This window comes from Mandrillus leucophaeus, unplaced genomic scaffold (genome assembly GCF_000951045.1).
Source record: "Mandrillus leucophaeus isolate KB7577 unplaced genomic scaffold, Mleu.le_1.0 Scaffold1281, whole genome shotgun sequence".
Taxonomy (NCBI): Eukaryota; Metazoa; Chordata; class Mammalia; order Primates; family Cercopithecidae; genus Mandrillus; species Mandrillus leucophaeus.
Window position 1 is genome coordinate 82,524 of NW_012101221.1, and position 22,024 is coordinate 104,547.

A 22,024-nucleotide genomic window follows, 5' to 3' on the forward strand; every position below is an offset into this window, starting at 1 on the left:
CCTGGTAGCTCAGTTGAAAATGCAGAAATCACCTATCTTCTGTGCTGCTCATGCTGGGAGCTGGAGGCTGGTGGTGTTCCTATTGACCATCTTGACACCACCCCCTCTTCTTTTTTTTTTTTTTGATGGAGTCTCACTCTGTCGCTGAGGCTGAAGTGCAGTGGCACGATCTTAGCTCACTGCAACCTCTGCCTCCCTGGTTCAAGCAATTCTCCTGCCTCAGCATCCCAAGTAGCTGGGATTATATTGCAGGATCTGGCCAGCAGCCCACAATGCAACAGGGCTCTTTCTTTGTTCCCAGGTGGATAGGCAGGTCAAGAAGTAAAAGACACACACAAGATAGTGAAAGCTGAGTCCAGGGGTGGTGATTACGTTTTGGTCCTGTGGTGCCGCCAACGCACTGGATATACCAGCATTTATTATTAAGTTTAGTGAGGGCAGGGGTAGGTTAGTGAGGGATTTAGGGGGGTTTGATTCTGAAGTGAGATGGTCACATTGGGATGAAGTAATTCTTTAACATAACATCGGCATGCAGAAGTAGAGTATACAGAGATAAGAATTTACAACATGGTGTGTGCATCAGCATTTTCTAACAGAGCCTTAAAACAGAAACACAGTCTATCCATAACCTATGATTAGCAAGATATTAATCAGCAGTGACAGTTGCAGTCAAAGCTGGTTGCAAACAATCAGTAGAAACAGGAAGTGAAGCTAGACAACTGGCTAAACCAAAAAATTATCAGAAGGGAGTATGCCTTAACTCTAAAGAGACCTAGAAGAGCCGTGGCAAGATAAGGGCGTTTATAACCCTATCTTATCCATATGAACAGACGCCCCTCATGTGTCCATTTATAGGCTCTCCACAGGGTTGCATTCCATTCCCAGAGCTATGAACATCTGCTTTTCTGGGATAGGAATCTTGGCGGTGTGAAATCTCCCTGAGTACACATTCATTAATAGGCTCTCTGCATGGGGAAGCCAATCACGCACTGTTGGCTCATTGTGGCAGCCCAACCTGGCATTGTCTTTACACAATCCTGCATGCAATTTTGTATTTACAATAATCAGGAGCATTTCATCTTTTATTCCATAGCAATGGTTTCAGGGGGTCTCCCTACAGGACTACAGGTGTGCAGCACCACACTAGGCTAATTTTTGTAATTTTAGTAGCGACAAGGTTTCACCATATTGACCAGGCTGTTCTCGAACTCCTGACCTTGTGATCTGCCTGCCTTTTCCTCCCAAAGTGCTGGGATTACAGATGTGAGCCACTGCCTCTGGCCCATAAACCACACATTTCTTTGAGTTTTTGAATTCCAGCCCAAGAGAAACAATTTGATATTTGAAGGATGGCTGATCACAAATATTTGCACAGAAGTAAAAATGTTCGTAGATTGCACCACATGAGGGAGACTACCAGTATGACTATCAGAACGAAGATATCAAGAGTTTGGAGTATGCACCTTAAGCAAGATGCAAACCAACTACAACAGAATAAAGAAGAAGCCAGAAGAGTCTAGTCATTTTAACCAGGCAGCACATTTGTTGATTTTTACAATTGAGTCTCTGTTAGAACCCGATGTATTTATCCATGTGCAACAAGAAGTGTCAGAAACTGCCCAGGCTCCCCCCTGTTAAGCTGGTAGAGAGCAATTCTATTTTCTAGCATTGAATGTCTATGTTAAATTAAAACAGAGAGTGAGAAGAATAGGCAAGTATAGAAGTGGAAGCCTAAAAAAAACTCGATACATTTGAGGAAAAAGTTGTGTTAAAGATGCAGCTAACGTCAGCTTTGGGGTGGACTAAAGGATCTCTTGTTATGTAAAAATGTGTGGACCAGGTGTAGTGGCTCATGCCTGTAATCCCAGCACCTTAGGAGGCCAAGGCGTGTGGATCACCTGAGGTTGGGCGTTCAAAACCAGCCTGACCAACACGGAGAAACCCCGTCTACTAAAATTACAATATTAGCCAAGTGTGGTGGCGCATGCCTGTAATCCCAGCTACTAGGGAGGCTGAAGAAGGATAATCACTTGAACCCAGGAGGCGGAGGTTGTGGTGAGCCAAGATTGTGCCATTGCGCTCCAGCATGGGCAACAAGAGAGAAACTCCATCTTAAAAATAAAAAAAAAGCGTGGTTGATGTGATATATCTGACACTGTTAACTTACTCTCAGAAGCTACTTCTTGTGAAATCCTAAGTACAGCATTATTCTGGGAAGCAAAGGAGACAGGCATAAGCAAGGACAAATTAAGAGAGGTAAGAGTCTCATCATGATTGATAATCTTGTTCTGACATCTTGAGAAAAGCTGTCCACAATGTAAAGTCATCAACTTGTTGTCGTGGTTTGCAGTTTAAGTTTCTCTAAGTTATGGTCTTGAATATTTGGTGAGCTCTGAGTGGCCCACTCCTCAGACATGAGGGTTTTCCCATGAAATTTACATTGAGTTGTCCACCTCCAGATTATATGGCTTCAGAAACAGAGCTGTTCTTGTTCTTAATGATTTCATTGGAGAAAATTGAATTGGAAGAACTAAAAGAATTCAGGGTACAGTCCAGTCTACCAGTGGATTAAAAATACTCAAAGATAATGAACAGTGGTTCAGTCTGGTAACAGGTGTACTACAGTTTTTCTTTCCAACATAATTTTTCTCTATATAGGAGTCTCTATTTTTACCAAAGGTAAATGCAGTAGGATGAATTTATTTGCAAAATAGGTTGAGTCTCACCGAACTTGCCTAGATTTTTTACCTAAGTGCAGCAAGAGTATCAATAGACCATAGAGGATCTTTTTAAACTTTGCTTTGCTAGAAGTTCTATAAGACTCTTAGATTAAACTTTCAAAAACCTCTTGAGACTAGGAAGCCAAACCAAGGCCAACTTCAGAATTTGCCTGCATTCCTTATGGGTTTATTCTATGTATATTCTCAAATGGAGCATCCCAGTTAAAACCTTGGTAATATAAGCAATGTTTTCAAATGTGTCCTGTAATAAAGAGAGTAGATTCTTACTGAACTTGTGCAAATAACTTTATTACCATAAGCATATGAATACTCATGAATAGTTTCCCAATTCTGGTGCACTCAGATAGGGAGCCAAAGCAAATATTTCAATTTTTGTTTACAAAATTGTACTTTACCAAATTGCTGTAAAGTATAAATAGCTTAAAAGAGAAAGTTCATAAATCTGGAGAATAAAACATTCAAAGAATCAGCACATTTTCAAATAAAAAGTTATGAAAACATTATCCTTTTAATTATTTAGTCCAATGAAATTGAGTTTTTTTTTCTTCTTTGTCTTCAATTTCATGAAGGTATCAGCCTGTTCATTAAAATTTCAACAGCTCTCAGAGAGTCCAGTGGTATGATCTTGAAATTATCAGAAACTTGCATTCAAGAGTCATTGTCAGAGTCTTTTCCATATATCTCCTTGAAGAAAAAGCAATTTTGGACTGTAGCTGATTGTAAATACTTCGAGGAAGAGTCAAACCAACTGTCTGGGAATGACAAATATTTAAAATCACTGTGGTTAAAAATCTAATTTGATTTTCATTAGGTTTATTATGGTAAAGACACAGCTCACATAGAAATCTAGTTACTTCTGTGGCACATGACACTATTACTGATAACATATTCGATTTCCAGAAATTTCATATAGTTTTTAGAATACTCATTTTTTAAAATGTATTTATTTTTTTTTTTGAGACAGAGTCTTGCTTGCTGCCCAGGCTGGAGAGCAGTGGCACGATCTCGGCTCACTGGAAGCTCCACCTACCCGGTTCATGCCATTCTCCTGCCTCAGCCTCTCGAGTAGCTGGGAGTACAGGCGCCCGCCACCACGCCCGACTAAGTTTGTTTTTGTATTTTTAGTAGAGATGGGGTTTCACCGTGTTAGCCAGGATGGTCTCGATCTCCTGACCTCATGATCTGCCCGCCTCAGCCTCCCAAAGTGCTGGGATTACAGGTGTGTGCCACCGCACCCAGCCTAGAATACTCATATTATTAACATTCCCATAAATATTATTTAGAGAAGGTTTAGCATCACTTATCACTCATTTAAAAATGCTTTATATATATTTTAACGTATCAAATAAGGTGGCTTTTCCATTCAGCTTCTGTTTGCCAACTGGATTACTGAGTTCTTGGTGTAGCCCATTAATAAGTAGAGCCAAAAAAGTGTAGTCTTATGTATGTTGAAAAAGGTCCTTAGGTAATACCAGTACTTCTAGCTGAAAATCATTGATTTAGTTTTAAGTTCTACCTATTATAGAAGTTCTCCATCCTCGTTACATGTTTGTAGTGTCAGGGAAGACTTAGAAATTACCAGTGCCTGGGTCCCTCACCAGACCTTTAAAGTGGAACTCATGAGTGGGGCTTGAGCATCCACTTTTAAAAATGTTTTCCAGTGATTCCAAAGTGTAGCTATATTTCCCATCAGATTTCTCTGATTTCTTGTGGCCTTCACTTTTTTTCTATTTTGGTATTATGATTATTTTCAGGTCTCATTTCCTGTCTTAGGCTTTATGTCCCCTGGGGTAGGGACCTTGCCTTCTTCATTTCTGTATCTTTTTTGAACACATGAATTGGTCACCAGGAAAAGGTCTCAACCTCACATAGGTTGTGTCCTGACTCTCAGGTTCACAGGCTATTCATAAAGTCTTTGTTCTCCACCAGGTCGGAGATTGCTTGTGGTGAAGGGTGTGGTTATGTCTGTAGTGCAGATGGTGGAGGGGAGTTCACCCTGTTTTTAGGCATAGCATTAGCACTAAGAATTTTATGTATATATGGATGAAGCGACAGGGATGTGTCGGAGGACAGTTCTAATTAGGATGGAGGAATTATACTAGGAAATAGAGGTAAAGGAAGTGAGAAGGATTAGTAAATAGAGAACTGTGAACTTACCAAATAGGCTAGAGTAAACCCTTGGGGATTCTTGATTAAGTGAATTAAGTAGATTTTAGAAAGGTAATGAGGCAGTCATATGCAAGGAAGGTTTCAAAGTCTGGAGACAAGAAGTCAAGAAACACTTTGAGAAGTGGTTGGTCTTTATGGGAATGGATAGAATTACACTATTGAGAGATGTTAAAAATAATGAAGAGGGTTTCACAATGTGAAATTGTGTTTCTCATGTGAATCTGAGAAACAAATGAGCAGAGGCTGGAGATAATTATGTCTAAAAGACATTGGGGTAGAAGGAGCATAAAGGCCAGGGAGAAAGGGAACTGCAGGAATTAGTGCTGAGAAGCAGGAGTTTAGTGGAAGAAGGAGGAGATCCAGTCCCAGATACAGGCCAATAAGTCTTTTCCTGCTCCCAAGCATGGCAGTCAGCCCTGCAGGAAACAGGACAGGAGAAAAGGCCATCATACCTGCCAGACTTCCCGAAATACAGAAATGACATCACGGCTGATATATGGGATTAAGGCCAGGAATATGTCCTCTTCCTGAAGGAGCTGTCATGTAAAGGAATGGAGATGATGTTATTTTACAGGGAAGCGCCTCAGGAACAAGCATGTAACATGAGGTACTCTATAATTGTTTCTTCAAGGAATGCATTATTTCTTTTGGAAAATTGATGGGAGATGGTTATATTCTTGCAGTTTTTTACCCTCTCACCATGTTTGTAGGTTGGTGATCAGTCCTCTGTCAATTCTCTACTGCACTCAGATATTTCAGAAAGCTTTCAGATGTGAGAAAGGCTGACTGCTATTTTCTATGTCATTAGAACTTTCCACCTTTCCACCTTTTCATGGTTGCATCTTTTTCTCAGTGTCTCTGTGTGACAGCCATGAATGAGACCCTGCCAGGTCTCCGTGGCAGGGACCTGATTGACAGAAGACCCAGGTCAGTGTATTTCAAGTTCACCACCTCCCTTGCACAGAAAGCTTCCTTCCCACAGGTTCCCAGCAAGGGCGTGACAGCAAGCCTATTTCTCTGAGGCTCTCTTTAACTTTCATGGGTGACTGATTGGAAGACTCCCCATCAGCCTTGCAAAAACTCTCTTAGAACTGAATTGATACCTAAAAATTCTTTTTCTTTCTTTTTCATAGGAGTCAGCTTTGCATAGTGGTCTGTGGGTTCTCCCATACTACCTTCATGCCTGCCCCACATTCCCTCAGAGGTGTCTTCCCTGATAAATTATCTTAAATGTCTAATCCCATCCTGGATGCATCTCAGTTGGTAAAAACTAACACACCAGGCTTGATTCTTTGTACTTAGCTTTTTCCCTTTCTCTCCCACAAGTAGTCAGTCACCACGTCCTAGTATTTTACGTGGTACCTCTTTTTCTATATGTATATGGAAATAGGTACTGTTGAGGGGCACGTCCTATGTCCCAGGACCTGTGCTAAATACTTTACCTGTACATCATTTAATTCACACAGTAACCCTGTCAGGTAGACATTATTTCCATTTTGCCGATGAAAAGACAGAGGCTTAAAGTAGTGTAAAAACTTTCCTGGTGTCATATGGCTAGTAATAGGTGTATCTGACATTTGATTCTAGGACTATTTGACCTCAAAGCTAATGACGATGGTATTAATATAGCAGGTGACATTGGTTACTCTGTGTGTGACATCTTGTTTCATTGACTACATTAAACCTTTAAAAGAATGGTATGAAGCAAGCTCTCTCATTGCAATTTTCAGGTGAGGAACCAGAGGTTCAGAGAAATTAAGAGTCTTGTGCAAGAAATTTATAACTGTAAACTGTTACTTTAAAAAAGGAAGAAAGATCTCAGATCAGCAACCTACTTTAATACTTCGTGATATGAAAGAAGAACAAACTAAACCCAAGCACAGTGAATGAAGGTAACAATAAGGATTAGAGTAGATAAAATAAAATGGAGAGTAGAAAAAGAATATAGTAATTAACGAAATGAAAGTTGATTCTTCAAAATGAAATCAAGAAAATTGATGACCATTAACTAGACTGACTAAGAAAAAAAGAGAGAAGATTAAAATTACTAAAATCAGATATGAAAATGGAGTCTGAGCATGGTGGGTCATATTTTAATCCTAGCACTTTGGGAGGTCACAATGGGAGGATTGCTTGAGGCCAGGTGGTTGGACCAGCATAGGTAACCCGGGGAGACCCTCTGTCTACAAAAAAAAGTTAAAAGCCCATTAGCTGGGCATGGTGGCATGCATGTGTAACCCGAGTATCTTGGGAGACTGAAGAAGGAGAACTGCTTAAGCCCAGGAGGTTGAGGCTGCAGTGATCCCTAATCACACCACTGTATTTCAGCCTGGGCTGGCCTACAGAGTGAGAGCCTGTCTCTCTCTCTCCAAAGAAAAAAATAAAAAGATAAAAAACAAGTGAAAAGAAAAAATAAAATGAAGTGATTACTAGCAATTATAATAAAATAATGGTTATGAAAGTACTGTAAATAATTGTATGTCAAAAAATTTGATAACCTAGATGAAATAGACAAATTCCTAGAAAAACACAAAAACATGATGCGAACTATAATCGGTAATAAGAATTAATCAATAAAAGCATTTGATGAAATTCCATATTTTTTCATAATGAAAACATTCTAACTAAGAATGCAAGGAAATGACCTCAACATAAAGTCAATATGTGAAAAACCCAATGCTAACATCATACTCAACAGACAAAGACTGAAAGCTTTCCCTGTATGAGCAGGAACAAGACAAGAATGCTGCTTTTGACACTTCTATTCAATGTAGTATTGAAAGGTCTAGTCAGAAAAATTAGGCAAGAATTTAAAAAAAGATACTCAAATTGAAAGAAAGGAGTAAAATTATTTCTGTTCACAGATAACTTGAATTCATATGTAGAAAATCCTAAAGATGGAACAAACCTATTAGAATTAATAAATGAATTCGGTAATGTTGCACAATACAAAATCAACAAACATCAATTGTATTTCAATACATTACCCATGAACAATCTAAAGGGAAATTTTAAAAAATTTAATTTGTATTAATATCAAAAAGAATAAAAGAGTTAGAAATAAGTTTATCCAAAGAGGTGAAATGATTATACCTGAAATCCATAAAATATTGCTTAAAGATGACATCAATAAATTGAAAGACACTTTGTTTCATGAATTAGAAGGTTCAATATTGTCAGGAGGACAATGCTACGCAAAGTGAGCTGCAGATTCAATACAATTCCTATCAGAAACTCGGTGACATTTTTGCAGAAAAAGAAAAATCGGTCCTAAAATTTATATTGAATCTCATGACTCTAAATAGACAAACAACTTTGAAGAGGAAGAATGAAGCTGGAGAACTCACACTTCCTGATTTCAGCATTTACTACAAAGTCCCAGTAATCAATACAGTGTGGTACTGGCATAAAGGAGGACATAGAAATTAATGAAACAGAACAGAGAGCCCAGATAGAAATATTTGCATATATGGCCAAATGATTTTCATCGAGTGTGCCAAGATCGTTCAATGTTGAAAGGACAGTGTTCTCAGCAAATGATATTGGGAAAGGTGGATATCTAAGGTCAAGAATGAGTGGAACCTTTACCTAACATCATATACAAAAATTAACCCACAATAAATCAAAGATCTAAATGTAAGAGCAGAACTACACAACTCTTAGAAGAAAACATAGGAGAAAAGCTTCATGATATTGGATTTCACAATGATTTTTTGGTTGTAACATCAAAAGCACAGGCAACAAATAAAATTTATAAATTGGACTTCATAAAAATCAAAACCTTTCATATATCAAAGAACATTATCAAGAGAGTAAAAAGGCAACCCATGAAATGAGAAAAACATTTGCAAATTAAAAGTGTGATAAGAAATTAATTTCCAGAATACATGAAAAACTACAAGTCAACAACAGCAAACATCCAAAAACCCAATTAAAAAATGAACAAAGGATTAAAATAGAGTTTTCTCCAAGGAAGATATACAAATATCCAATAAACCCATGCAAAGTTCCTCAATGTCATGAATACTTAGAGATATGCAAATCAAAACCACAATGTGACACCACCTCACACACTTTAGGATGGCTTTGATAAACAACAACAATGACAGCAACACAAAACATCAAATGTTTTCAAATAGATGGAAAAATTGGAGCTCTAGTGCATTGCTGACGGGAATGGGAAATGTTATAGCCACTGTAAAAGGTGGTATGGCTGTTTCTCAAAAAATTAAACAATAAATTACCATTTGATCCAGCAATTCCACTTCTGGACATACTCCCTATAGAATTGAAAGAAATTTGAAGAAAGATTTGCACATTGATGTTCAGAGAAGCATTACTCACAATAGCCAAAAAAGGAAACAATGGAAAAGTCCATTGAAAGATAAGTGGGTAGGCAAATGAGGTATATCTATACATCAAAATGTTATTCAACCTTAACAAGGAATAAAATTCCAATACATCAGGCAAAATGGATGAACCTTGAAGACATTATGCTAACTGAAATAAGCCAGACACAAAAGGATAATTATTATATAATTCTATATATGAAAGATAGAATAGCCAGTTACATAGAGACAGAAAGTAGAATGATGGGTGCGGGGGAGAAGGAGTGAGAGTTACTGTTTATCGGGTAAAGAAGTTTAATACGGTAAAAGGAAAAAGATCTGGAAATAGATAGTGTGATTATTATACAACACTAAATTACACAATTAGAAATAGTTAATGATATATTAGACATATATAAAGTGTCTGGCAGTCTTACCCTCTCTATAAATACACACTTTTTGGCATTGCCGCTTTCCTGCCATGCAGAGCCTGAGAGGTGATTCTCACTATTTCTCCAAGTGCGCATCACTCGCTGTCCTCTGTGCTGTGTCCCACGTGCTGTGCCCACAGCCTCACACAGCCGGTGACTTCAGAACCAGGACACAGCTCAAGGGTCTGCCCCGAGTCTCCCTCTCTTCTTATTTCCCTGCAGCCTAGGCTTCACTTCAACTGGCAGCTCAATTTAGCCGAATTCAGGACAGGCCACCAGGACTCTTTCTTCACACATGCTGGTCCCACACCAGGTGGAGTCAGGCAGGGCCAGTCACTGAAGAACCCTGGAGCAGAGCAGGGAGCGGTTGGAGCTGCCCCTCTCTCATCCAAGGGGCTTCCTCCTCTCATTTAGGGGAAAAATGTGAGCTTGTTTCATAGCCTCAGATGTTCGTTGTAGCTCATGGAGTAGGTAAAAGAAAACAAAGACGTAGCGGAAAGGGATGTTGCTGACAGCAAGAAGCAACTTGATCTTGAGGACTCTCCTTGTCCCTCTGTGAAGCCTCTTCCACCACATAGGGCTCAGGGCTGACAAAGCCCCCTCCCAACCGTTCTCAGGCTGGACACAAGGTCAGCCAAGAAAAACAGAAGAACAAGCAGAAGAGAGTCTGTAGAGACAAATTGGGAGGGTTCAGGAGGAGAAATTAGGATTTGCTTCTGCCCATGGGGCACAGACTGGGAATAAAAATGTTTTCCTGACTCTTCTCTGAAGGCCAGATAGACTCCACCTAAAACCCCATTGCCAATGATGCAGGATCCACTTACCAGAGACTTTGATCGTCTTGAATGTGGAACGTTCCCTGCCAGTGACTGAGTTACGAACACAGCAACCATAGCGCCCGCTATGCGTTGTAGTAATTTGGGGGATAGAGAGTATTTGTCCTGATTGCAGAAACTTCCCATTAATTGTCCAAGTATACTCTGCCGGTGGGTTAGAGTCCGCGTAGCAGTACAAGTAGAGGTTTTCTCCTGAATGGTAATAGGTGAATGAAGGGGAAATCCTGGGGAAGTCTGGACCATCTGGAGTAAAGACAATAAAGTCACAGGTGATGTCATCCGAGGGAAGGGGATACTCCTGGTCTCTTAAAGGGACACAGTGTCCCTCTGAACCAAGACACACCCTCAGGTCCCAGCCGAACCCCTTCTGTGTTCACTGAGCTGAGGCCTGAGGTATTCACCTGTTTCTGCCATCAGAGACTGTAGATCCCAAGTCTCCCATGACAAGAGCATCCCCTCCCCTTATATCCTTGGTTAAGGCTGTGCCTGCCCAGGTTTCCCCAGGGCAGGGAGTCATGGCCAGCTCGGGTGTCCAGAAATGAAAGTGTCTGTACTTTGACCTGAGAGAGACTGAGATGCCTGGCCTCTGTTTGTTTGAATTTAAGCTGGTGACTTGGCCCACAGAGGAACCAAAGATACTCACAGAGGACATCCAGGGTGATGGGGTCACTGCGCATGCTACCAACTCGGTCCCGTATTTCACATTCATAGGGTCCTGTGTCATTTCTTGAGACATTGGGTAGAATGAGGAACCTGTTTTTACCGGGTTGCTTTAGCCTGGGACTGACTGGGAGGCTCTGACCATTTACCCACCACACGTAGGTGTAGTTCTGAGTCTTAGGTTCACAGGTTAAGACTACAACATTCTTATTCTCCATGGGGTTGAAGTTGTTGCTGGTGATGTAAGGCTTGGGCAGCTCCGCTGTGTGGATAACAGAGAGAAGTTTGTCCCGTGTGGCAGCTTTGATTCTTCCACAGACATCCTTCAATCAGATTTGGCATCTCCCACCTCTCAGCCCACCCGAGTCCTTGAATACCAATAGCTGGTGCGTGTGTCACAAGACAGATGCATGATGACCTAAGGGCTCAAAGACTGTGAGGCCGCCTGCTCTGTCTTATGGAAGCACAGACTTTCTCAAGTGTGAATTCAGCAGCAGTGCTGGGTCATGGACAGACAGGTCAGTGGGAGTGAGAGCACCTGGTACCCCTCCCAGTCCCTCTCTAATCAGCTGTCTGGCTGGCTCACCTTGAGTTCCTTACCTGGAATGTGCAACTGCTAGGCCCCTTCCAAATTCCATCCTACTTTGACCCCTAGATGTGATTTCTCTGCAGCTTCCATTTCCAAGGACATTTTAGAGATGAGTAATAATGGGACTTCCCATTGTCCTGAAACCCTGAAGATACTGAGTAGCCTGGCCTGGGACTGGATGTTTCAGCAGAAATAAAACAGGGGAGACCAGAGTCAAGCCTGGAGGTCAGTTCAGTCATCAGGCAGTGGAGGCACAAGGTGGGGCAGTTTTCTGCAGGTGTTTCATGATGACTTACTTTTCCAGTGACCTCCAAAGATAGAGCAGAGTGCAAGGAATGATCTAGAAAGAGTGAAGGGGACAGGCAAGAGCTGGTGGCTTGGGAGCAGAACCATGTTCCCTGTTCTGAGTTCTTTAAGTTTCCTCTCCTTCTGCAAAGGGCAGGTGAGGACTATGTGGATCTTTCCAGAAATACATGTGGACATTTGCAAATGCAGAACTGAGTGGTGGAAAGGGTGGGAATGAACTGCTGGAAATCTGGTCCTCATTGGACCATGTGTGTTTGATGGATATGAGACAAATGTGGGGGGAAATTTTGCAAATATTTTCTTTCACTGGACACTCTACTCTCCGATTCCATGGGTTTGACTACTCTAGGGACCTCATGTTAGTGGATTCCAGAGTGAATCTGAGAAGAGACTGCTGGTTTCCAGGAGCTGGGATTGGGGAGAATCAGCAGTTGTTCATGTGTGTGCAGTTTCAGTTATGCAAGATGGGGAGGTTCTAGAGATCTGCTGTACAGCTCGATGCCTATAGTTCACACAGATTGAGTGTTTCTTATGCATAAGACTTAGGAAAAAAAGTGTTTTGGGTTTCTGATTTTTTTTTTTGATTCTGAAATATTTGTCATATACTTACTGGTTTAGCATCCCAAATCTGAAAGATTCAAAATCTAAAATGCTCCAGGTAGCATTCCTTTTCAGCATCAGATTAATACACCAAAGTGGTAGGTGATTATCCAAATACACTCTTCCACCCCCCTTTTTTTTTCTCTCACCACGTTTCTAGCTTGGTGATTAGTTTTTGGTCAGTTCCATACTGGCCATGCTGCACTAGTATATTTTTGAAGGCTTTGGGATGTGAGAAAGGCTGATTGCTATTTTCTACGTCATCAAATCTTTCCACCTTTTCATGGTTGCATCTTTTTCTCAGTGTCTCTGTTGTGGCAGTCATCAATAAGAGCCTGTCAGGTCAGATTTAGGACAGATTTTTGTAATTCTGCAAAAAATGTTACTGGGATTCTGGTAGGGGTTGCGTTGAATCTGCAACTCACTTTGGGTAGTATTGTCTTCCTAACAATATTGATTCTTCCAATCCGTGAAAATGAAATGCTTTTCCACATATTGATGTCATCTTTAATTTCTTTCAGTAATGTTTTGTAGTTCTCAGGATATAACCCTACAACCTTTTGGTTAAACTTATTCCAAAATATTTTATTCCTTTTGATGTTAATGTGAATTGAAATTCTTTTCTTAATTTCCTTTCAGATTGTTCATTGTTAGTGTATAGTCTAAAGAATGATCTAGAAAGAGTGAAGGCGACGGGCGAAAGCTGGTGGTTTGGATCAGAAACATATTCCCTGTCCTGTGTTTTTGATTTTCCCTTTCTCTTTGCAGAGGGCAGGTGGCTCTTTCCTGATAGCCAGATAGACCTCACTGGAAAACATATTGCCAATGCTCCAGGGATCCACCTACCAGGGACTATGATCCTCTTGATTATGAGATTTGTTCCACCAGTGACTGAGTTATGGATGAAACAGACATAGACCCCTGTATATGTTTTAGTGACTTGGGAGATAAAGAACACTTGTGCTGATTGCTGGAACTTCCCATCAATCAGCCAACAATGCTCTGCCAGTAGGTGAGAGTCTGTGAGGCAGGAGAGCTTGGGGACTCCCCTGTATGGTAATAGGCGTATGAAGAAGAAATGGTGGGGGCATCCAGACCATCTGGAACAAAGAGAATAAAGTCACAGGTGATGATGTCAGAGGGAAGGAAAAATCCTGGTCTGTGGAAGGACCAGAGTGACCCTGTGAGCTAAGTCACAACACTGAAGTTCTAGCCAAATCCCTGCTGTGTTCACTGATCTGGACCCTGAGACATTTACCTGTTTCTCCCATCATAATCTGTGGACCCTGAGTCTCCCATGACAGGAGTAGCCTTTTCTCTCCAAATTTTGTTCAAGCCTAAGCCTACTCTGTTTTGCCTGGGGCAGAAAGTCATGGCCAGCTTTGATGTCCAGAGGTAAAGGTCTCTGTACTTGCACCTGAGAAGGACTGAGAGGCCTGGCCTCTGGCCATGTGTATTTGGGATGGCAGCCTGCCTCACAGAGAATTAGAAGATACTCACGGAGGAGATTCAGGGTGACTGGGTCACTGCGGCTGGAACTCACTGGGTTCTTCATTTCACATTCATAGGGTCCTGCAGTATCCTTTGTGACACCAAATATAATGAGGGTCCTGTTGGTTTTGGACAGCTGCAACTTGCGACTGATAGGGAGGCTCTGACCATTTATCCACCACCGGTAGCTTACGTCCTGAGTGTCAGGATCACAGGATAAGATCACAGTCTCCACAGCCTCCCTGGGGTGTAAATTACTGCTGGAGATGGATGGCTTGGGAGTCTCCACTGTGGAGATAACAGAGAGAAGATTGCCTTGTGTGGCACATTTGATTCCTCCTAAGACATTTTTCAATCAGAGTTGGCATTTCCCACCTCTCAGCCCACACAAGTCCTTAAAAGCCCATGATAGGCGTATGTGTTACAAGAGAGATGCATGGCAATCTGAGGGCTCAGAGATTGTGAGACTGCCTGCTTTATGTGGGAGAAGCACAGACTTTTTCAAGTGTGAATTGAGTAGCAGTATTAGGTCATGGAAAGACACAGGACCAGCAGTCACAGCCCCTGGTGCCTCTCTGAGTCCCTCCCTCTCCAACTGCCTGCCTGGCCCACCCTGTGGTCCTCACCTGGAGCATGCAGTACTGGAATCTTCTTAGTTTCAGTCTTACTTTGTCCCCCAAGGTATGTTTTCTCTGCGGCTTCCCTTTCCAAGGACATCCTAGAGATGGATGATGGAACTTCCCATTGTCCTTAAACCCTTTGGGTACTGGGAAGCCTGGCTTGGGACTCAGCACTTCAGCAGAAATAGCACAGGGGAGACCAGAGTCAAGCCTGGAGATCTGTTCAGTGATCAGGCAGTGGAGCCAAAAGGTGTTGCAGTTTTCCCAGCTGTCTCATAGTGACTGACTTGAGCCAGTGACCTCTAAAGATAGAGCAGAGTCCAAGGAATGACGAGTGAAGGCAACAGGCAAGAGCTGATAGCTTTGGACCAAGACCATATTCCCTGCTCCGTGTCCATGATGTTCCCTTCCCCCTGTAGAGGGCAGGTGAGGACCATGTGGATGTTTCTAGAAATACATGTGGATATTTGCAAGTGCAGAACTAACTGGTGGAAAGGGCAAACATGAACTGATGATGGAAGTCTGGCCCTCATGGACCCTATGTATTTGGTGGCTATTAGACCAATATTTGGGAAGAAGTCTTGCAGATACTTTCTCTCATTAGACATTCTACTCTCTGATTCTATGAGTTTGTCTACTCTATGTACCTCATCTCAGTGGATTCCAGAGTGAATCAGAGAGTAGAGTAGTAGTTTCCAGTAGCTGGGATCGTGGGAATAGGGCATTGTTCCATGTGTGTGCGGTTTCAGTTATGCAGGATGAGGAGATTCTAGAGACCTTCTGTAGAGCTTCATGCCTATAGTTCATACAGATAAAGTGTTCCTTATGCAAAAAGCTTAAAGCGAAGTGTTTTGGATTTCTAACTTTTTTTATTTTGGAATATTTGCAGTAGATGTACTGGTTTAGCATCCCAAATCTGAAAAATTTAAAATCCAAAATGCTCCTGTGAGCACTTCTTTTTAGCACCACATCAGTGGTCAGAAGTGTTGGATTTTGGAGCATTTCAGATATTGGATTCTGGATTTGGGATATTCAGTTTGTAATACAGCAATTTTCCCATAAAAGTTTGTCAGGAGTTTAGACCTCATGTTATGTTCTGATTCTAGCAACAAAACAAAAAAAATTTGGGGGAAACATTAAAATGTTGTCATAAGTGGAAATTTTTTACTGATAGTCCAAACATGTAAGATCAATTTCCGGTAGCAGTATTTCTCTTGATACCCAATTAAGGTTTAGGTGTGGGATGAATTCCAGCACGATCACATTATGCTCAAAGAAAGATGCCAAAGGTGATTTGAAATTAGCAAGTCCTTAAGTAGAGAGAGTCCCGTTAAAAGGACAGAACTGGCCAGTGTGTCTATTACATAAAGGGAGGAATGATGCAGAATTTAAAGAAGTGATGTGTGTTATGTTAGTAAATATAGAAAGAACTCCTTGTTTCTAATTTCTGTGTAGAGTTAGGAAAAATGGGGAGGAGCCCAAAGCAGGTATGTGAAATGCTTTCTTCATTTTCTCTTAACCTCAGGAAATACAACTAGAGTTTCAGTTTGTGTGAATTAGGAAGAGTCTAAGTGAGATGCCAATGGCTCATGTGTCCCCCACACGAAGAACCCCACCTTATGAAAATGGCATCATCATGAGGAAACAATTGTGTGTGGCACAGGCAGTGAAACCATCAGATAACACCCACCTGGCCACTTCCAACAACTCCCGGCATCCACCAGTATTCCCATTACATGTATATTACATCCTTGGCGGTTGTCCCACAACTACAACATTTAGAAATTGCTATTGTCAATACAAAGTATTAAATATGAAGTTGAATGTGTTGTTCCACATTTCTCCCCCTACTCTTTTTGAACTTTCCTGTTTCAGTTTTGGAAGTTTCTATTCACACATCCTCAAGCCAGGGATTTTTTCCTCAGCGGTGTGCAGTCTACCAGTAAGCATCAAAAACATTTTTCATTTCTCTAACAGCACTTTTTTTTTTTTTCCTGAGACAGAGTCTCGCTCTGTTGCCCAGGCTGGAGTGCAGTGGCACGATCTTGGCTCAAGCAAGCTCTGCCTCCCAGTTTCATGCCATTCTCCTGCCTCAGCCTCCCGAGTAGCTCGGACTACAGTTGCCCACCTCCACGCCCGGCTAATTTGTTGTATTTTTAGTAGATACGGGGTTTCACCGTGTTAGCCAGGATGGTCTCGATCTCCTCACCTCATTATCCACCCACCTCAGCCTCCCAAACTGCTGGGATTACAGGTGTGAGCCACTGTGCCTGGCCATCTCTGAGAGATTTTAACAAGTTGTTGACTTTTCAGTTTGTTCAGGTTTTTACTTACTGCTAGAACCAAGTGGCAAATTTCAAGGTCGTTATATGCCTGACAGGAAACCAGAAATCTCCAGGAAGTGACTGGAGAATGTGAGCTCCATGGTAGGTTGAGGATGGAGTCACGAGTGAAATGGGTGAAATCAGCCCATGGGCTTTGGAGACTGCAGACCTGTCCAGCCTCTGACAGCCTGGTGAGTCAGTGCAAAGATTACAACAGTGACAGCAAACTAGCATGGCTGACTCCATCTGGCATCTAGTCTCAGGCTGGCTGTCCTCACTCATTCCTGGACATAGGCCAGGCTAACCATGGGAGGAATTTAATTTGTGGCTTAACTTTGAAGCAAGAATGATAATAGTTCCTCCATAAAACTAATACCCTTACTTTGCCCAGGGATTGCCTTTGTAAAACTGGTGAAAGACCATGAGAGTAAGATTATAGGAGGGAACTGAGTTCTGCTAAAATGTAGGCACAGTTTCTATAATCCCTTACTCCTCAAATGTCATTTGGCCAGATTTTACAAAATTTGTAACTAATTGCTTCTATAGGTAACATCACTATTGTAGAACCTGAGATTGGTCTTTTGAGATGTTTCTCATTCCTTGCATTCTGGCAACCGGCTGACCTCATCCATACCCATGACTAATGGCTCAGTCAGTCACGTGGTCCCCACCTAGAGGCAGATTCAAGCACAAGCAAATCATTTCCCTCTGCCCTCATGATTCTATCCCCAAACAATCAGCAGTACCCATTTTTCAGTTCTGTGCCCCTGAAACTATCCTTGAAAATCTCTAACCCCTGATCCACTAGGGAGGATGATTTGAGTAATAATAAACCTCTGTCCTCCTGTTTGGCAGACTTGGAGTCATTACAATCTTTCTTTACTGCAAATCATCATCAGGATAAATTGGTTTGGTTTGTGCAGGAGGCCAGAAGAACTTGTCTGGTAATTATAAGAGTGGATGGAGGAGCTGCTTATCCCTGTCCCATGGTCTTGTCCACAGAACAGCCTCACAAAGGGACAGAGCCCTGGGTGGGGATACAGTGGAAGCTCATTCTCTTAGTGACCTGGGGACATTGGCTTGAGATGAAGCGTGGCAGGAGTGACAACTCCAGGTGATTTCTATGCCTTTCCCATTTCCTGGGAGGTGGGCCAGGCAACAGTGGTAGCAGGAAGGGAACAGAACAGTCAGCCTAGTTAGAGGGAGTGTCTGGGGAAGGCCTAGGGGTGGAGGAAGAAGCTGTGCAGGACAGGGCTTCCAGGTAGAATGAAATGGGGCAAGATGAGGGACACAGAGAAGCAGAGAGAGGCAGAGACAGTGTGGCAGTGAACAGCGGGGGCCACAGTGACTTCAGAAACCCCAGGGACCAGGTGCCTCCAGTTCCACCGTCCAAGATCAGGGAGCCCTCAAAAACCCTCCAGACGCCAAGGAGATTCAGAGTTACACATGAGGTGGGGTGGCTTTAGGGGCAAGAGGTAGTGTGGGGGATGAAACATGGGTGTCAGCCTCTGAAGGAGAAGGGACAGGTGTGACTAGAACTTCCTAGGTTTCTGCATCCAAGATCCAGTCTCTAAAGAGGTTATGGATCATTCGTTTCTTCATTCAATTCCTTCATTTGTTATGTGAGAGCACCTGAGTGTGTGTCTCTCACTGGGCCTGTGTTGGTGCGGGGTGTGAGTGGGGAAAGAAAACAAGGTCCTCTCTTTTATCCTGTCATGCCAGTGACATGGACACTTTGGGAAACACAGGATTTCAGGTTCAGTGATAGGGGTTAAGATCTGAGGGGGAGGCCTGGACATTTTTTGCACTGACTCTGACAGTTGAGGCAGGTGATTTAGTTCTGAAGTGCAGACTAATCAGCTGACCATTTGCTCTCACTCCTCTGAGGTTTGGATGCCTAAGAAGAGAGGATTTGAGCCAATAAATGACTATGGGATCCTTGGAACCCAATAAGCCCTCACTTCTGGTGGAGGAGTGGATGGGCCTGTGGCTGCAGACAGACCTCATGTGACCCTGATCTGCCTTTTGTGTTTGTGTGACTCTGGTTCAGTGACTGTGCCTTCCTGTGCCTCAGTTTTCTCTCAGTCAAATAAGCTAAATGGCGAATGGACTGTGGCTTTTCATGCTATCTGTGAATATTATTCAAACTGAAAATTATTCACAGTCACACGACCTAATACTTGGCACAGTGGAGGTGTTCACACAAACAGCATTTATTATCATTCACTTCCATGAGAGAGCACCTTTAGGTCAGATCCCTGTGGACAAACTGCTGCCAGGTACATTTTCTCTCTTCTGTTTCTGCTTCTGGGGACATTAGACTTCCTATGGAGTGTCCTAAGCCTCACAAGGCAGTTGGCTAATGGTCTACAAAGCTTGTTTTTCTGTCCTCTCCACTTTGAGTGTCAGGTGAAGAAAACTCTGTCCTTGCCCAGATGAGGCTCTGAGTGCTGAGCCCTGGCTGGTGAGCAGCTCCAGGAGACACAGTCCTCAAACAGCTGGTGAGTCCTTGGTCCCAGTAAGCCCTGCCACAACCGAGCCCTGGCACAGGCTCCTCAGCTTTATCTGGAGTAAGGATTTAAGGACAGGGGTCTGGGGTTGAGGCTTCTAGGACTGAGCTTCTCTGAGAGTATCTCTGGGGCCTCTTAGGCAAAGCCCTGCTCAATTCTCCAGGGTCTTTCTCAGGGTCAAGTTTATGAAGAGGGCATGAGGTTCTTGGCTGAGACTGATCTCCTCCTGCTGAGCACCCCGCTCCCCCGCCCATCAGACTGTCCTTCCTGTGCAGCAAGTGTCTGCAGGGTCTGGAGGCAGGAAAGGAATTCTGATCTGTTGTGGTTTGTCTCCTCTGTGTGTGTCCTGTACTAAATGCCGAAACCCCAACATGGGACATAACGCAGAGAGGGACACAGGCACAGTCCAGGTCTGACAATCTTGTGTGTGCAACGTAGACATGACCCCACCCCCCAACACCCAGGGATCATGTGGAATCACTCACGGTATAAGGTGAAATGTCCAGTTACTCCTTTAGTGGTATCACCTCGCTTTATGATTTGTATGGTGTAGGATCCTGTGTCCTTCTGGGTGACATTCTGGATCAGCAGGGATGCATTGGAATATACTGTTTCTCGTCCACTGTATGCAGGCCCAAATACAATTATTTCAGTGTCTATTACATATGATGTAATGTAATGGTGGAGGTCCATTATTTGCCCTTTGTACCAGATGTAGGCAGCAAGATTCTGGGGCAAATTGTGGACAAGTAGCAGAACATCCTTCCCCTCAGACACTTTGGTTGGCTGGGCTTCAATCGTGACTTGGGCAGTGGTGGGCGTGTTCCAGAAGATTAAAAGTGATACTAGGAGGTGGAGAGAGCATCAGTCAATATTGAGACCTATGTATGGGAGTGAAAATATGGGGCCCTGGGTCCTGAGAATATCTCTTCAATCATCAGCCTTGAAAACACACACCCACACACACACACTCACAGACACACACACATACACACCTTTTGTCTGTGTGTGTGTCCTACTGTCTTACTGGATAAAGGTCAGCAGCATGACCCCCATTCCTTCAACACTTCCGACCTTGGAACTTTTCTGTTTGGCATCCTCTTGCCCAGGGGTCTGCATGGCTCCCTCCATACTGCTCTCAGGTCGTGCTTATATCAGGGCATCTTAGACTTCTTTCCTGAGACCTCCTTCAGAGACCCTGGGTCTTCCCTTTCTGACCTTTCCCTGCTCTGCTCCCTCCAGAGCTCTTGTCAACACCTGACCTCACGTTCTAGATCTCTTTACATGTCTGTCTTCCTCCCCATGACAGCATGAGCTCCGTGAGGACAGGGACTTTTGATCTTGGTTGCACCCCAGTGCCTCGGACAGGCTGCAGACTTCTGTAGATGTGAGAGTTCCCAGGGCTCTCCACGCCTGGGGTGTTTTTTTTTTTTTCTTCTTTCCCCAATTGTTGATGTTTTTTGCTGAGGACAGTGTTTCATGCCCTGCTTATATTTTCATTTGAAATATCATCTGATAATAGTTATTATTATCATTTTTCAAAATGTGGTGGCCAGTGATGATTGACCAGTAAAACGAAACACTTGAGATTTTTCTACCTCTTACCAATTCCAGTTCAGTGTGATTTTCCTGTTTTGACCCCTGTCCCTCTCAAGTATATTCTCCCCTATCCAGGCTCCAACAGAGAATTCTTTCCTGTTTTTTTTTTTTTTTTTTGAGATGAAATCTCGTATTGTCGCCCAGGCTGGCATGTAGTGTTGCGATCTCGGCTCACTGCAACCTCTGCCTCCCGGGTTCATGCAAATCTCCTGCCTCAGCCTCCCGAGTAGCTAGGATTACAGGAGCACACCACCACACCTAGTTAATTTCTTGTATTTTTAGTAAAGACGGGGCTTCACTGTGTTGAGCAGACTGGTCTTGAACTCGACCTCATGATCTGCCCACCTCAGCCTCCCAAAGTGCTGACTTCTTTTATTTCTTAGAACCCCATCTTCTCCAGGAGACCCCATCCAATCATTCTGCTTCCTTCTCCTGTCCTCTCCCAGGAAGTTCTCTCCTCACCTGTGAGCAGGAGATCCTTCCAGGTGATGTGTAGTGTGCAGGGAGGGACTGAGGGGGCCCCCATGGTCTGTGCTGCCTGTGTGTTCTCCGTCGAGATGAGCCTGGGATCCAGAATCTTTCTGAGCACTGCTGTCAGCTGTGCTGTCCTTCCTCCTTCTGTGCTGAGCCTCTTCCCGCGGCAGGAGCACTTCTCAGGCTCATGGGTGGGGTCTGTGCCCAGGACACGTCTCTGTTCCCTCCCCTCTCAGTCCTGCCTCCTTGTCCCTCCTTCTCTTTTTCCTTTTGTCTGTGTGTCAGGTCCCTGGGAATTGTGGAGGCCTCTGCCTTTTTCAGCAGTGTCACCAAACCTCGACACACA

General features: G+C 43.0%; 1 protein-coding gene across 3 annotated transcripts; it reads right to left on the reverse strand.

Annotated features, from left to right (window-relative positions):
• Nucleotides 1-3,021: 3,021 nt before the first annotated feature.
• Nucleotides 3,022-21,853, reverse strand: LOC105533765 (pregnancy-specific beta-1-glycoprotein 3-like). Of its 3 annotated transcripts, XM_011972294.1 has the most exons (7): nucleotides 21,667-21,835; nucleotides 20,091-20,450; nucleotides 14,161-14,439; nucleotides 11,149-11,427; nucleotides 10,494-10,748; nucleotides 5,363-5,446; nucleotides 3,022-3,493 (listed from the first exon to the last, which is right to left on the reverse strand). In XM_011972294.1, exons 1-6 carry the CDS (start codon nucleotides 21,728-21,730, stop codon nucleotides 5,394-5,396), a joined length of 1,290 nt encoding a protein of 429 aa, XP_011827684.1. In that variant the 5' UTR covers nucleotides 21,731-21,835; the 3' UTR covers nucleotides 3,022-3,493; nucleotides 5,363-5,393. The 3 variants fall into 3 exon arrangements, 2 of the variants coding, with proteins under 2 accessions (XP_011827684.1, XP_011827683.1); XR_001005167.1 differs by lacking the exons at nucleotides 3,022-3,493; nucleotides 14,161-14,439 and adding an exon at nucleotides 5,610-5,817 and having other exon boundaries at nucleotides 5,436-5,446; nucleotides 21,667-21,853; XM_011972293.1 differs by lacking the exons at nucleotides 3,022-3,493; nucleotides 5,363-5,446 and adding an exon at nucleotides 6,990-7,093.
• Nucleotides 21,854-22,024: the final 171 nt, after the last annotated feature.

Excerpts from the sequence above, each read along its gene's own strand:
- LOC105533765 (XM_011972293.1), bottom strand. The coding sequence starts at position 21,730 with ATGGGGGCCCCCTCAGTCCCTCCCTGCACACTACACATCACCTGGAAG. Across the intron at positions 14,440-20,090 it reads TGGACATTTCACCTTATACC|TGGAGACTCCCAAGCCATCC; the intron begins GTGAGTGATTCC and ends TTATCTCCACAG. Across the intron at positions 7,094-10,493 it reads CAAGACGATCAAAGTCTCTG|ACAGAGGGTCTCCCCGGGTT; the intron begins GTAAGTGGATCC and ends TTTTTTTTGTAG.